The sequence below is a fragment of the Pseudochaenichthys georgianus genome, chromosome 12 (genome assembly GCF_902827115.2).
Source record: "Pseudochaenichthys georgianus chromosome 12, fPseGeo1.2, whole genome shotgun sequence".
NCBI classification, from domain to species: Eukaryota; Metazoa; Chordata; class Actinopteri; order Perciformes; family Channichthyidae; genus Pseudochaenichthys; species Pseudochaenichthys georgianus.
This window is the reverse complement of record NC_047514.1, coordinates 29165076-29178167: the sequence shown is the minus strand read 5'-3', so window position 1 is coordinate 29178167 and position 13092 is coordinate 29165076. Positions and strand designations below refer to the sequence as shown.

The 13092-nt window shown below is 44.2% G+C and overlaps 2 protein-coding genes across 8 annotated transcripts in view; one reads left to right on the top strand and one right to left on the bottom strand.

Annotated features, from left to right (window-relative positions):
* The window catches only part of pam (peptidylglycine alpha-amidating monooxygenase), a 108046-nt gene extending 105493 nt beyond the window's left edge, over nt 1-2553 (bottom strand). For all 3 annotated transcript variants that reach the window (XM_034095540.2, XM_034095541.2, XM_071205069.1), the window contains exon 1: nt 2476-2553. The gene's annotated coding sequence lies outside the window, so the exon portion shown is untranslated. The remainder of the gene's footprint in view (nt 1-2475) is intronic.
* Nucleotides 2554-2801: 248 nt separating this feature from the next.
* On the top strand, nt 2802-10580 carry pomk (protein O-mannose kinase). 5 transcript variants are annotated; one of them, XM_034095258.1, is made up of 4 exons: nt 2808-2881; nt 3256-3404; nt 7210-7488; nt 9739-10580. In XM_034095258.1, exons 1-4 carry the CDS (start codon nt 2851-2853, stop codon nt 10507-10509), a joined length of 1230 nt encoding a protein of 409 aa, XP_033951149.1. In that variant the 5' UTR covers nt 2808-2850; the 3' UTR covers nt 10510-10580. The 5 variants fall into 5 exon arrangements, with proteins under 5 accessions (XP_033951153.1, XP_033951149.1, XP_033951151.1 ...); XM_034095260.2 differs by having other exon boundaries at nt 2825-2937; nt 3256-3342; XM_034095261.2 differs by lacking the exon at nt 2808-2881 and adding an exon at nt 2966-3097 and having other exon boundaries at nt 3256-3342.
* Nucleotides 10581-13092: the final 2512 nt, after the last annotated feature.

The following is a 13092-nucleotide window of genomic DNA, read 5'->3' as shown; positions in this document are numbered from 1 at the left end:
CAAGTACAAGACCTGAGTACTTCTACTTTTACTCAAGTACAAGATCTGAGTATTTCTGCTTTTAATCAAGTACAAGATCTGAGTACTTCTACTTTTAATCAAGTACAAGATCTGAGTGCTTCTACTTTTACTCAAGTACAAGATCTATACTTATACCACCTCCGTTTATAGCCTATGAAAAAAAAACTATTAGAAAACGAAGGCTAAAGCTAACGTTAGCAGATAGTGACAATGTATGCTAGCTAGCTAGCTCAACGATAATATTGCGACAGAAAAACTTTTCAGTGCACATCACGCTCTGCGCTCCGACAGGGAGCTCTGCTCCTGAAGCTAGACCATCATCGCGGAGCAGCAGTGCCGACAGTCAGGAAGACTCGAGCACACAGCTCGCGCTGCATTATAATATATAAAAAAAGAACACCATGCGTGTCATGATGGCACATAACAGCTCGCGGCCGCAGATTATTCCGGGTCCCAGACCCCCTCCATACCCCAAAAATATGTGATTTTCTGGATTTTTTTTTCTCATTCTGTCTCTCATAGTTGAAGTGTACCTAGGATGAACATTACAGGCCTCTCTCATCTTTTTAAGTGGGAGAACTTGCACAATTGGTGGCTGACTAAATACTTGTTTGCCCCACTGTATATACACAACTAAATAAATGAATAAATATGAGCACACATTGTCTCACAAGCAAAAAAAAACTCAACCATATCCAAATCTGTATCAATCAAAGATTTCGAGCAAGGAACACCAACATGTTTGCATTGTCGGGCAAATGCATCTTTGATTGCAAACTGTTGGGAAGGTGTGGGCTCTCCATCTCCAGCTGCTGTGTTTGCTCCCAGCTGGGAACACGGAATGGGGTGGTTGTGTTTCAGGTGCAGTTTAAGGTTGGTCGTATTGCTAGCTTTTGTTGCTAGCTTGTTAAAACAAATGCGACACACCGCCCGGCTCATTCAAGTCCGTAGGTTCGCCTCATTGATTTGGCTTAAATCCAAAATATTCCCACACCGGAGATGGAGTTAGGTTTTGCAACCAATTCCATTTCACTTCAAATTCCCCTTGAGTAAGTCACACGTTGTTTCCTGCTTGTCTCTATATTATTCATTTGGCTGCTACACTGCTGCACGCGGAATGTCCTGACCTGGCTGTGTGTGAGCGCCACCCCTCACAGCACGTCTGGCCAGCAGCCACAGCGCACCTGGCTAAAATGCTGGTCACTTCCTTATGTAAACAAACACGCATGTAAACGGCAAGTTATCGAGCTCAGAAAAGTTATCGAGTTCATATTTATTTATCGTACGATAAGTCAATTAATTGCTTATCGCGACAGGCCTCGACCCAAGCAGCACCCCTGTCTGGACCTTTAACTGAACATGTGAAGTTGCTTCTTTTGAATGTGTGCAGTTAATAATGTATTTTCTAGAGAGTATGGCTGTCCTTTTACAGTTTGCATTTTCAAGTGATATAAATGTGCAGCCCTGCTCTGAGTCTGTGCCTGATGTTGTCCACCCCACCTAATAATGTCTAGACCCGCCCCTGGTTTTGGTCAAATCAAGGAAATTAAGTTGATAATTTATTAAGGCACACAAAATGTTTGGCCCTAATCCTCTTCCATAGTCATCTTTATTGATTTGCAAAAGGTTCTCGGAATAGTTTAATTCAAACCAAATATATTAAACTGCCACCAACCCCAGCTATAAACCTTACGGTCCTATGGCATTTACCATATCCCCTTCACCTTGTTCACATCAGTGTGACATATTTACTTTGAAACCCAGAGGATATTATAAATAACCGAGCAATAATCAGCTGGTGACTCATCGCTAACAGTGAGGTAGGAACAACAGAGAGGGTGTGACATCACAGCCTCCTCAGCTCAGGGAACTATGGAAACGGTTCATCCGACAACTGCACGTAGCCTGCTGCATCACTAACACTCTCACCTCAGAAATCACTCTTATTATTACTCTTAATATTCCAGCTTTAGGCTATACGGTTGTGGTTTCAATTTAAAAATAAATAAAAGGAACTGAACAAAATACTTATGCGAGTGTGTTTTTTTCCAATTTGTTCAAATTAATAATTGTTTGGATTTGCAAAGACACCGTTATGGATACACACAGATGTGTCACGCCTAAACTAATGGCTTAAATAGGAAGCCTGAGGTTGGAGATGTGGACCTAGCAGCTAGCTGTAGATACATGTAAACACACCGCTGTGAGCTTCCTGCTCAGATGAAAACGAGCTGTATTTATCTGGGAACTCCCAACGTTAGCTAATAAACACATTGTACACAAGCTAACGTTAGCTTCCGCAATCTATTGCGCTGCTGTGTTTTGACAGGTTTCGACAGATCGAGTCTGAGCTCTGATAGCTTTAATCGAACTTGTTGTAAGTGTACTGAAAGCTTGCAACCCAGCTCGACGGAAAATGTTTAAGAGATAAGCTTTAAAGAAAAAAAAATGTACCTGTTCGCTGAGTCTGGAAGTATTGCAATCGCCTGACAGACAAGAGATTAATGTCTGCTTTGCTAGGAGTCCGCGTCCAACCACACTTCCGCTTTCAGAATAAAAGCTCGTTCACCGAAAAACGTAACATTCAAAGAATATGCAATCACACGACACACACCGACACACACACACACACACACACACACACACACACACACACACACACACACACACACACACACACACACACACACACACAACGTATATGATCCCATCCTACAAATGGCGATTAAAAACAAACAAACCGGTTTTTTTAACGTGAGGCTTTTATTCTGGAAATATGACAGGAAGTCTCAAATTCTCGATCCGGCTACTCGTGGATCTGGAGCCAAAATGCACATCTTGAATCGCAACACTAGTACGAGTGAGTTGTTGTTTTTGTCTTCGGCATTCTGAAAGCATGTGAACCCACAGCTACAGGTTAGTGGCGCTATCGTGTTAACAGCTAAGTTATCGTGCCTGTCTGCATACGCATAACGTTACAGCAACCTTTCCAAAACCAAAAGAGGTAGGTTTGCGCGTGGCAAATGTGCACGCCCAAATTAGGTAATCAGAGGAAATGGAACCACAGTAATTGCAGGTATAAACCATGTAACCATTGGATCACTTTTTGCATTTTTCACAAAAATTGGTCATACAATGTTCAGTCACTTTAGTGCTTGGTATGAGAAGTTCAGGGTCTGGTTTCCAGTTGCAGCAGGTGCATTGTTTGAAGATGTTTATCTTCCCTGCCAACAGACCTGCGTGTGCTTCTCTCCTCTCCGCGATACCTTGATAAACTCGGGATCTGCTGTCCACTTGGCTTACACATTGTCCCACTGCTTGGTGAGCTTCTTCTTCTCGGGGGTCCTATTCATCGCGGAATTTCCATATCACATTACCTACGGGTGCGTATTAACTGTGCGGTCCGGAGTCACTGTGGTACAGACTGGACCGCTGGTGAACAGCTGTTAGAACGGGCCGTTCAGGTGTTCAGACCAGAGCTCCCTGTCGGAGTGCAGAGCCTGATGTGCACTGAAAAGTGTTTATGTCGCAATATTATCGTTGAGCTAGCTAGCTAGCTAGCATACATTGTCACTATTTGCTAACGTTAGCTTTAGCCTTCGTTTTCTAATAGTTTTTTTTTCATAGGCTATAAACGGAGGTGGTATAAGTATAGATCTTGTACTTGAGTAAAAGTAGAAGCACTCAGATCTTGTACTTGATTAAAAGCAGAAATACTCAGATCTTGTACTTGAGTAAAAGTAGAAGTACCAGAGTGTAGGAATAATACTATGTTAGTAAAAGTACTGCATTCAAAATGTTCCTCAAGTAAAAGTAGAAAAGTTTTCTCATCAAAATATCGTGAAAGTAGCCACAGTAAAAGTAGTCATTGTGCAGATTGGTCCATTTCCGAATAATATATATGATATGTTTTATAATGATTGATCATGAAAGTGTTCTCAAAGCTGGTAAAGGTGCAGCTAGTCTGAATGACTTTGTATACTGCAGGGTAGCTGGTGGATTTACTCCAGGTGGAACTAAAGTCTGATTCAACACTTGATTAGATTTCACATCATTCATCCAGATCTGTGAAGTAACTAAAGGTATTAATACATGTGGTGTCAAAGTACACCATGTACCTCTGAACTGTAGAGGAGAAGAAGAACAAAGTAGCAAAACATTGAAATACTTAAATAAAGTACAAGCATCTCAAAATTGTACCCAAGTATAGTACTTGAGTTTATGAATTTAGTTACTTTACGTTTTGACTGCTAAAATCCTCTGTTATTCCTCATTTTAAAGCCGATATTCCGTGGGGTCGGGGGGGGGCTCGGGTCCTTGTCACCTTTTCCATACCTGATGAGTTTGCATCCCTGATAATACTTAGTAAGGAGGCCATAATATGTTTGACTCATGGCTGAAGTTAAGTTTCTCCAGCTCTCCCCAAGTTGGCAAAAAAATGCATCTCAAAATGCATCAGATTGATGCTTTAAAATATGGAATATTCAAAATGTTCTTCCGGGGGAGCATGCCCTCGGACCCCCCTTTCACCCCTGACCCGTTTTCATGCCTGACTTACATGTGTATGATGTCTCAACGACTAACAAAGTCAGGCTTTCAAAAAAGAAAAGAAAGGAGAGAAAGACAAGAGAGTTTTGCTCTGATTTAGCACAACCATCAGGCCTTTTCATTTCCATTTCCGTTTTGTTGTCCATTTACACTTTAATACCCGCTTATTTTGTAGTATATGGTATATACAAGTATATTTGGTATGTATATTTAATTAGAAAATCTGCTGCTTATGTTATATGTTATAAATGATAATATTGGTGTTAATGTTTATTTTAATTTAAGAGGTCATGTATATGATCGCCAATTTCAGGGCCGATCGCCGGAATCAGTATCGGCCAATACCAATCGCCGATCCGATCGAGTGGGCGGGGCCTAAATGGAAGATTTAAACATCACTTTAAATCTTCCATTTAAAGTGATGTTTAAAACTCAGTTAATGGGGCTGATTCACTGGAGCTTCCACAAACAACAATCAACTTAATTATTACATTCAAATGATGTACATTATTCAAGTTTACATTCACTTTGGATAATAACACAGGAGAAATGAGCGGAAGCGCTCTCTTTTCCTCTCTCTCTCTCTCCCCTCTCTCCCCTCTCTCTCTCTCTCTCTCTCTCTCTCTCTCTCTCTCTCTCTCTCTCTCTCTCTCTCTCTCTCTCCTGACAGCCTGTCTGTATCTCATGCAGCTCACTGTTCCAGTAATGAGTGACCCGACAGTGAAGAATACATATATTTATAATGACTAGTTTAGCTTGTTCCAGAGGTAGATAAAATAGCTAAGTGTGTTAGGTCTAACTCTTGTGTGTTGCTCCGCTCACCGGTCCGGTGGGCAGAGCTGCAGGATTTCTGCTTCACACACGTTGCATACCGCTATTTTACTGTCTTTTTCGGACACCTTAAAATAATGCCAGACCGGTGAAGCCATTTTGGCGAGCTTGTTTTGCCGCACACAGAGAAACGTGTCATGTATTTTACGTCATGCGATCGGCTCTCGCGATCGGCTCTCGCGATCGGCATGTTTAGAGAGCACCGATCGATCGGTAGAGAGTGAGTATCGGCCGATCTCGATCGGTGGCCGATCGATCGGAGCATCCCTAGTGAATTATACGGCAGCAGAATGTTGCAGTCGAATTTGCAGTCTGCACAGTGTTATATTTTCACAGCTCAGTGTCAGTAAATATAGTGCAGTTAGTATTGGACTACAAGATAGATGCAACCTGTACAAATAGAGTTATTTAAAGCATAAATGTGTCGATTGGGTTCTGGAAGTGTGATTACAGCAATTGTGCTTCGTTTGCGTGGCCTGGGCCTGGTGGTGGGGCCCAATGTGATATATTTTCATGGGGCTCAAAATCCCTGACCCCCTGTTTACAGCAGGAGCACACGCTTGCCTCGGGAGGGTGAAAAAGAGCCAGAGCCCTGCCTCTCCCCACCTCTGCTGCAAAATCCACCGCGGAGAATAAACAGAAGGGCAACCATGCTCGGGAAGTCTTCTTCGCTGCTTTTCGTGTATTTTGTTGCTGAAGTAAAGCGCCACTTACAGGCCCGGCATATGTACTACAGCGTCTCCAGCGGGTCGAGCGGTCTCGTGTGGAAGGACACGTTTCTGATTCCTGAAGACTTTTTTGATATCGAATTCGGTTCCTTTTCGTGTGGCCAGGGCCTAAGGCTTGGTGATAAACTCTATTTGATAACTCAACAAATACATTTATTTCGTTTGATATAAAAATATAATAATATAAATGATACCCATTTAGTTAATTTTCGTATTTTCGTAAAGTTAGAGGGGACAAAAGTCTTGACAAACAACACTATGGCAAATGGTTTTGTGTAGGAATGTTGAGGATTTAAACCCAATGCAATATTAATAGGTAATGATATACATCTATTGACATCCCTCACAGGAAAGTACCTTTCTCCACTCTGTTGTGTTTACACACATTACACACACAGGGGAGGATAGACATGCACAAACACAGAGGATATACATGCACACACACAACCACATGCAGAGCAGAGAGGCTGCCACTTATCCGGCGCCAAGGGAGCAGTTTCGAGGTTAGGTGCCTTGCTCAATGGCACCTCGGCAGTGGCGTAGGAGGTGAATAGGCACCTCCCCAGCTACCAGCTCACTCAATATATATTTTTTATTTTGATCCGATTGGGATGGGAACCGCCGTCCCCTACAGACTGAGCCACTGCCGCCTTTTATGGGTGCTTTTAATGTGGAAAAACTAAATCTATGGTATTATTTGTAGATATTACACTCCATTTGGCAATCATATCAATGCTTTAAAGACTGTAAAAGCTGTTTTTATATGGTTATAAGACATATGTTGTGTATTGGTAGTAGGCTGATTATGATTGTTCGTTGGAAACACATTAGAACCCTGGTATATTTTAATGCAAATAACTTGTATGAAAACTGTGTCTTGGTCTGTGTTCCTATCATTTATTCTGAATAAATGTCTCCTGTTATTTTGTTACTCTATTGTACACTTAATGTTACTTATAATAGAGTAATTTTTATCTTATCTGAAGATGTTTTGTCTCAGTGCTCTAAAACTGTTAACTGATTAACTGTTTTGAGCTGTAGCTATTATATCATGCTCTCCCTACTTTGTTTTCCATTTCAGATACGAGGCACTATGGGTCGCAGTGGCAGTTTGATCTCCGAAGGTGTTCCAGTAGTGGCAGTGTGCCTAGCTGCCTTGCTCCTCAGCAATGCAATGATCTACCTGTATCTGGACTCTTTGTATCAGACTGATGAACGGCTGGTTTCATCTCATGTAGGCCACGTGCCTCAGCATTTTAAAATCACAAACATGAAAAACATCACACCTTGGCTCCAGTGTTCACAGATAGACGCCGAAGTACGCAAGCTAAAGCTGATTGGCCAAGGAACTGTTAAAAAGGTAGGTAGTCTATTAAAGGCAACATCGGCTTTTGTGTTAACTGAATTAAAGGAGGGAAATGCAATTGGCCTCAAGTCATGGCAATTCCCCATTCAGTTCTAATGCAGGGTTTACCAGCCAAATCAGATTTACAAGAAATTCAGATGCTATTTTCATTGTCAACGAGATGTTGACAACATATTAAAAAGGGGTGAATTGAACGGCAAAGCTCCCATACAGATGAAATACTAGAGCCTTGAATTTCACATACCAAACAAACTGGAGCAATGACTTCTTCAACACTTAATCAATTAATGTGTCCGATGTTATCAATCAAGAGACAACTCATTTTATATTTTTTTATAAATTAATTTGAAATCCTCTGTTTGGTATGAGTTGTAGCTCTGTTGTTGCTGTCGTCACCAACAACTAGTGTTGTCAGTGTTCTTAGTCGTTGGCTATAACAATTACTGTTTTATTCTAGCTGATGTATTATCTCCTAATGAATACAGACAGGCTGTCCACAGTTGTCAGGGCTTTTTACAATGATATAGAGCCAGTGGGAGGGGGGATGATACGTGTGTGGCATGTGGCGAACCAGAAAGAAGTTGAGCGAGCGTAGAAAGTGTCTGGAAGTTACCGGGAGTAGCAGCAGTATGACAAAGTCACAAATATAAACAACGGCCTCCCAAGAACATCCAATGTTGGATTTCATTTACCGATCCTGCAGACACCCACTCCATGGGGCGGAAGTCCTGCAGCATGTACCCCCCTGCAGCCGCAGCGCCTTACAGAGGAGAGGAGATGCCCCCCCCTGCTGAGAAGGCCCTGTCACCATAGGTCCGGAGCTTGGTTCTGATGGGCTGCAGTAGGTTAGCTTCAGCAGACCTGAGGCGACTGGTAAGGGTGTGTCATTGGATGAGGTCACTGAGGTGGGGGGGCAAGTTTGTTGAGGGCTTTGAAAGTGAATTGAAAGTGAGAACCGTAAAGAATGCTGTTGCGATCCAGTCGGGGTGTGTCATCGGTATAAGAGTGGAACTCGAGTTGTTTTTATCGAATAATTGTTCCAACTGGAGGATGTAGGTGATGAATAGAAGTTGACCAAGTACAGAAACCTGAGGGACGCCATGATTGACTGGGGCTGTGGGGGATTTGGAGTTGTTGATGGAGATGAATTGATGTCTGTCAAGGAGATGGGATTTAAACCAGGAGAGGAACCATTGTTGTCAGTGGAAAGTCGTGACTTGTATACCTAGGCCCTCTGACCCTAATGCTGACCCTATGCTAATCATAAATCTATCGATTAGATTTATGATTCGAAAATAATAAAAGTAGACATGTGGATATTATCCGGCTGAACACAACGTGCATTTATCTAACAGGTTTGTTTTCCACAGACCTTATTTCCAGCTATTTTCCAAAATCCTATGGAGAAATCCCGTTGCTTTCTGTCGAGGGAATCCGAGCGCGGCTTACTTCCGGGTTTTAGGACGCGTCACTGCACCACTTGCATAGACTTCACAGCGGGCAGAACTTGTCATAAAGTCCGCGAAAATAAAGCCCGCCCATTTAGAGGGAAGATATGATTGGTCAATTGTACTGTCATTTGAGATTACTCTCTCGTTGAGTTACTATAGCTGGCCCTCTGTGAATGTAGAGAGGGACCAACAAGCTCTCCCGTCTTCACAGAACTCGCAGAGACGGCATTTAACCCTTCACATTCCAACAGAAACTGAACAGGCAGATTCGAAGGATTTATTTATTTGGAAATGTTATTTTAAATACAATTTAAATCAAGTTATTTTGGTAAAACTAATGAAACATTTAACAAAAAAAATATATTAAAAAAAATGTGTTTTTTTGAATGTTTTCAAATATTATTTTTTAGAATATCTTAGGCCCTCACAGAGGGCCTAGAGGGCCCTGACGGCTCGCCACTGATTGTTGTGTGCATTGAAAACTGATCTGAATTAATCGATTGCATCCTATTTTGTAAGTGGTCCACTTACCAGGGCATGTTTTTGTCATTTGAAGCAGAACAGGTTACCTTGCAGAGCTATTGGGGAGTATTGATCATGCTTATCTAATAAATGCACTCTTACCAATGTACAAGTTGCATTCATCAATTGGAAATTAGTAATTTGCACTAAATTTGTATTCTTTACTGGAAGAACACAAACCTGTCCCTCAAGTAATGTCCTATGTTGTCAGTTTCCTCTGCTCAGCCCTCACTCCTCATTACCGACCTCATCGTACACTTTTCTTCCCCAGGTCTATTTGGCAGAATGGAGGGGTCAGAAGGTGGCTTTGTCCAAACTGTCCTCTCTGGACTACCTGGAGGATTTCCTCCATGGATTGTCTATGCTACAGCTCCTGCAGGGCCCTCGGGTGGTGCAGCTGGTGGGTTTTTGCCTTGAAGACCACACCCAGGTCACGGAGCACCATCCACATGGCCCGCTCCTTAATTTGGAAGGTATTCTTGAACAACGGCAGCACCAGCAACACAATACATGGCAGGCCCGGCTGAGGTTGGCTATAGACTATGTCCTCATCCTGCATTACCTCCACAACAGCCCAGCTGGGCGGCGGGTCATGTGTGACTCCAACAGCCTGGAAAAAACCTTGTCCCAGTTTCTGCTGACAAGTGACTTTCACCTGGTGGTGAACGATCTCGATGCGCTGCCTGAGGTGGACACACCCAAAGGCCTTGGGGTAAAATGTGGTCATCGGGAGCTCACTGGGGACTTTGTTGCCCCGGAGCAGCTGTGGCCCTTCAGAAACGCAGGAACGCCATTTTCAGACGATCTAATGCCTGAGTACGATGAGAGAACGGACATCTGGAAGATCCCTGACGTGACATGGTTCCTGATGGGAAGGGTACCTGGGGGGGATGTAGTCCATTTCCATCTCTTTCAGATCCACCAGGAGTGTAAGAGGGAAGACCCCAGACTCAGGCCTTCAGCTCTGGATGTGTCCAAGGTGTACCAGTCAGTGTACAGCAGCATGGTGCAAGACAGTGCTGGCTTTAGAGACATGCTGTAGAATGTGTGAGCACCTTCCTGACTCGCTTAAACAAACCTGCACGTTAAATAAAAGCTCCAATTTCACAATGAGGTGTATAATGTAGTGCTTACTGAAACTGCTCTCTTCCCGGGGATTCCCTCAATGTATCCAGATGGCTCAGAGGGACTAATGCTGCGTTCACACCGGACGCGGTGCCATGTTCGGGGGCGGCGTGATTACATGTAAAGTCAATGCAGAGACGCGGACAGACGCGTTTTTTCAACTCGAGCGTCAAATTCACGTGACGCGTTCTTGCGGAAGCCAATCAGCGGTGAGGATCTCAGCCTGCCGTCACTGACGTTCAACCAGAAAACATCAGCCGTTAGCTGTTAGCCGTTAGCACACAGAGATCACAGCTCCTCATATCTGTTCAGAAACTAGACAAAAGTTAAACAAGTACAAACCACAGACTGCCTGTGTCATGGCGAATACCGTCGCTGCTTTATGTCTGTAGGCCGTTGTTGTGAGTGTGGAGTGAGCAGATGCAACGTTAGCTTAGCCTGGTCGACCCGACCTTCATTCAGAAAAAAAGCATTCTAAAAGGTGTTTCTCTGCCGCCTGTCTGCAGACTTGTCAAAGCATTAATTCATGGTTTTTACTAACCGGTATCAGTATGTTGTTACTTCGGCATCATTTAGAAAGGTGTATTACAATTTAATCACGGTAAAATATGTTCATGTCGTTGTAGTTGTAGCTCCCGAGCCAGCGCGTCTAGTGTGAATGATGCGAGTAAACACAGCTGGCAGCCGCGGTGAAACTCGAGCGATTAGAGCGAAGCGAATATTCGCGTCCGGTGTGAATGCAGCATCAGACCTTTATGCAAACGGGTGTATGAACTTGTTAAATGAAACTTTAACCTGTATTGTTTGTAAGGTTGCTAAAAAAAATGTAATAATAGTAAAGATGCACCATCAACGTTCTGAACTACCCAACAGGAAAACTCCATTTAAAGTGTACTGCTAATGTGCTTTATACAGCTGCTCTGTGTCCCCTCCCACTGGTCTCCCCCCACTGCTCTCCCCCCACTGCTCCCCACTGCTCTCCTCCCACTGCTCTCCCCCACTGCTCTCCTCCTGCTGCTCTGTGTCCCCTCCCACTGCTCTCCCCCCACTGCTCTCCTCCTGCTGCTCTGTGTCCCCTCCCACTGCTCTCCCCCCACTGCTCTCCCCCCACTGCTCTCCTCCTGCTGCTCTGTGTCCCCTCCCACTGCTCTCCCCCCACTGCTCTCCCCCCACTGCTCTCCGCCCACTGCTCTCCTCCCACTGCTCTCCTCCCACTGCTCTCCTCCCACTGCTCTCCTCCTGCTGCTCTGTGTCCCCTCCCACTGCTCTCCCCCCACTGCTCTCCTCCCACTGCTCTCCCCCTGCTCTCCTCCCACTGCTCCCCTCCCCCTGCTCCCCTCCCACTGCTCTGTTTCCCTTCCCACTGCTCTGTTTCCCCTCCCACTGCTCTCCTCCCGCTGCTCTCCTCCCGCTGCTCTCCTCCCGCTGCTCTCCTCCCCCTGCTCTCCTCCCGCTGCTCCCCTCCCGCTGCTCCCCTCCCGCTGCTCTCCTCCCGCTGCTCTCCTCCCCCTGCTCTCCTCCCGCTGCTCTCCTCCCGCTGCTCCCCTCCCGCTGCTCTCCTCCCGCTGCTCACCCCCCGCTGCTCTCCTCCCGCTGCTCTCCTCCCACTGCTCTCCTCCTGCTGCACACGTCCTGTGCTCATGCCAAGGATACCTGAGAGTAGCAAACAGCTGTCAGTCAGATCTGAGCTTCATGTGAGCCGAGAACAAAGAGAGGCCAACCAGGGGACAGTGCAAAGGGGACGCTGACGGCACACAGACAGACGGGACAGAGCCGCTCGGAGCGACAGCATGACTGGAAGACAGTGTGTGGGATCATTTCCTATGTCATAGATACAATGTAATATGACGTAGTTTGAGTCCAGCTGCACAAAGAGCGTAACCCTCGGAGATACATGTGCTGTTACGGTACTTGAGCTTGGAGTGATTCAAAATGACGGACTCATTATAGCAAGAATTTATTATGTATTAAATACATTTTATTGAATATATGATGTCACAAAATCAGTCCAAACATTTTTGTACTGTCCCTAGAACAGGGGTGTCAAACTCAATTTCATCGCGGGCAACATTAGCATTATGGTTGCGCTCAAAGGGCCGGTTGTAACTATATAAATATATAAAATAATGTATTATATTACATTATTGCCTCTGAATTGGATTATTATCAGATAAGTTAATAATGAACTACGTCTGGGGCAAATAATTGCAAGTCTCTTCAATGTGCATGTCACAAAACGAGATGCATTGTGGGACATGTACTTTATGGGCAACGTACTTCTCTAAAGTGGCATGTAACCGTATAATAGACATATTATATTATATGCAAGCTCATGCGGGCCACATGAAGAGTGTGACACCCCTGCCCTAGAGGCCTGTTGAGAAGCGCAATGGATTTCTGCTTAAATGTTTCTTTAACCATGTACAATTTGTAATGGTTTGATTTTGTAATGTTGTGAATTCATGTTTTGCTGAACATATCAATGTATATGTAACTTTTC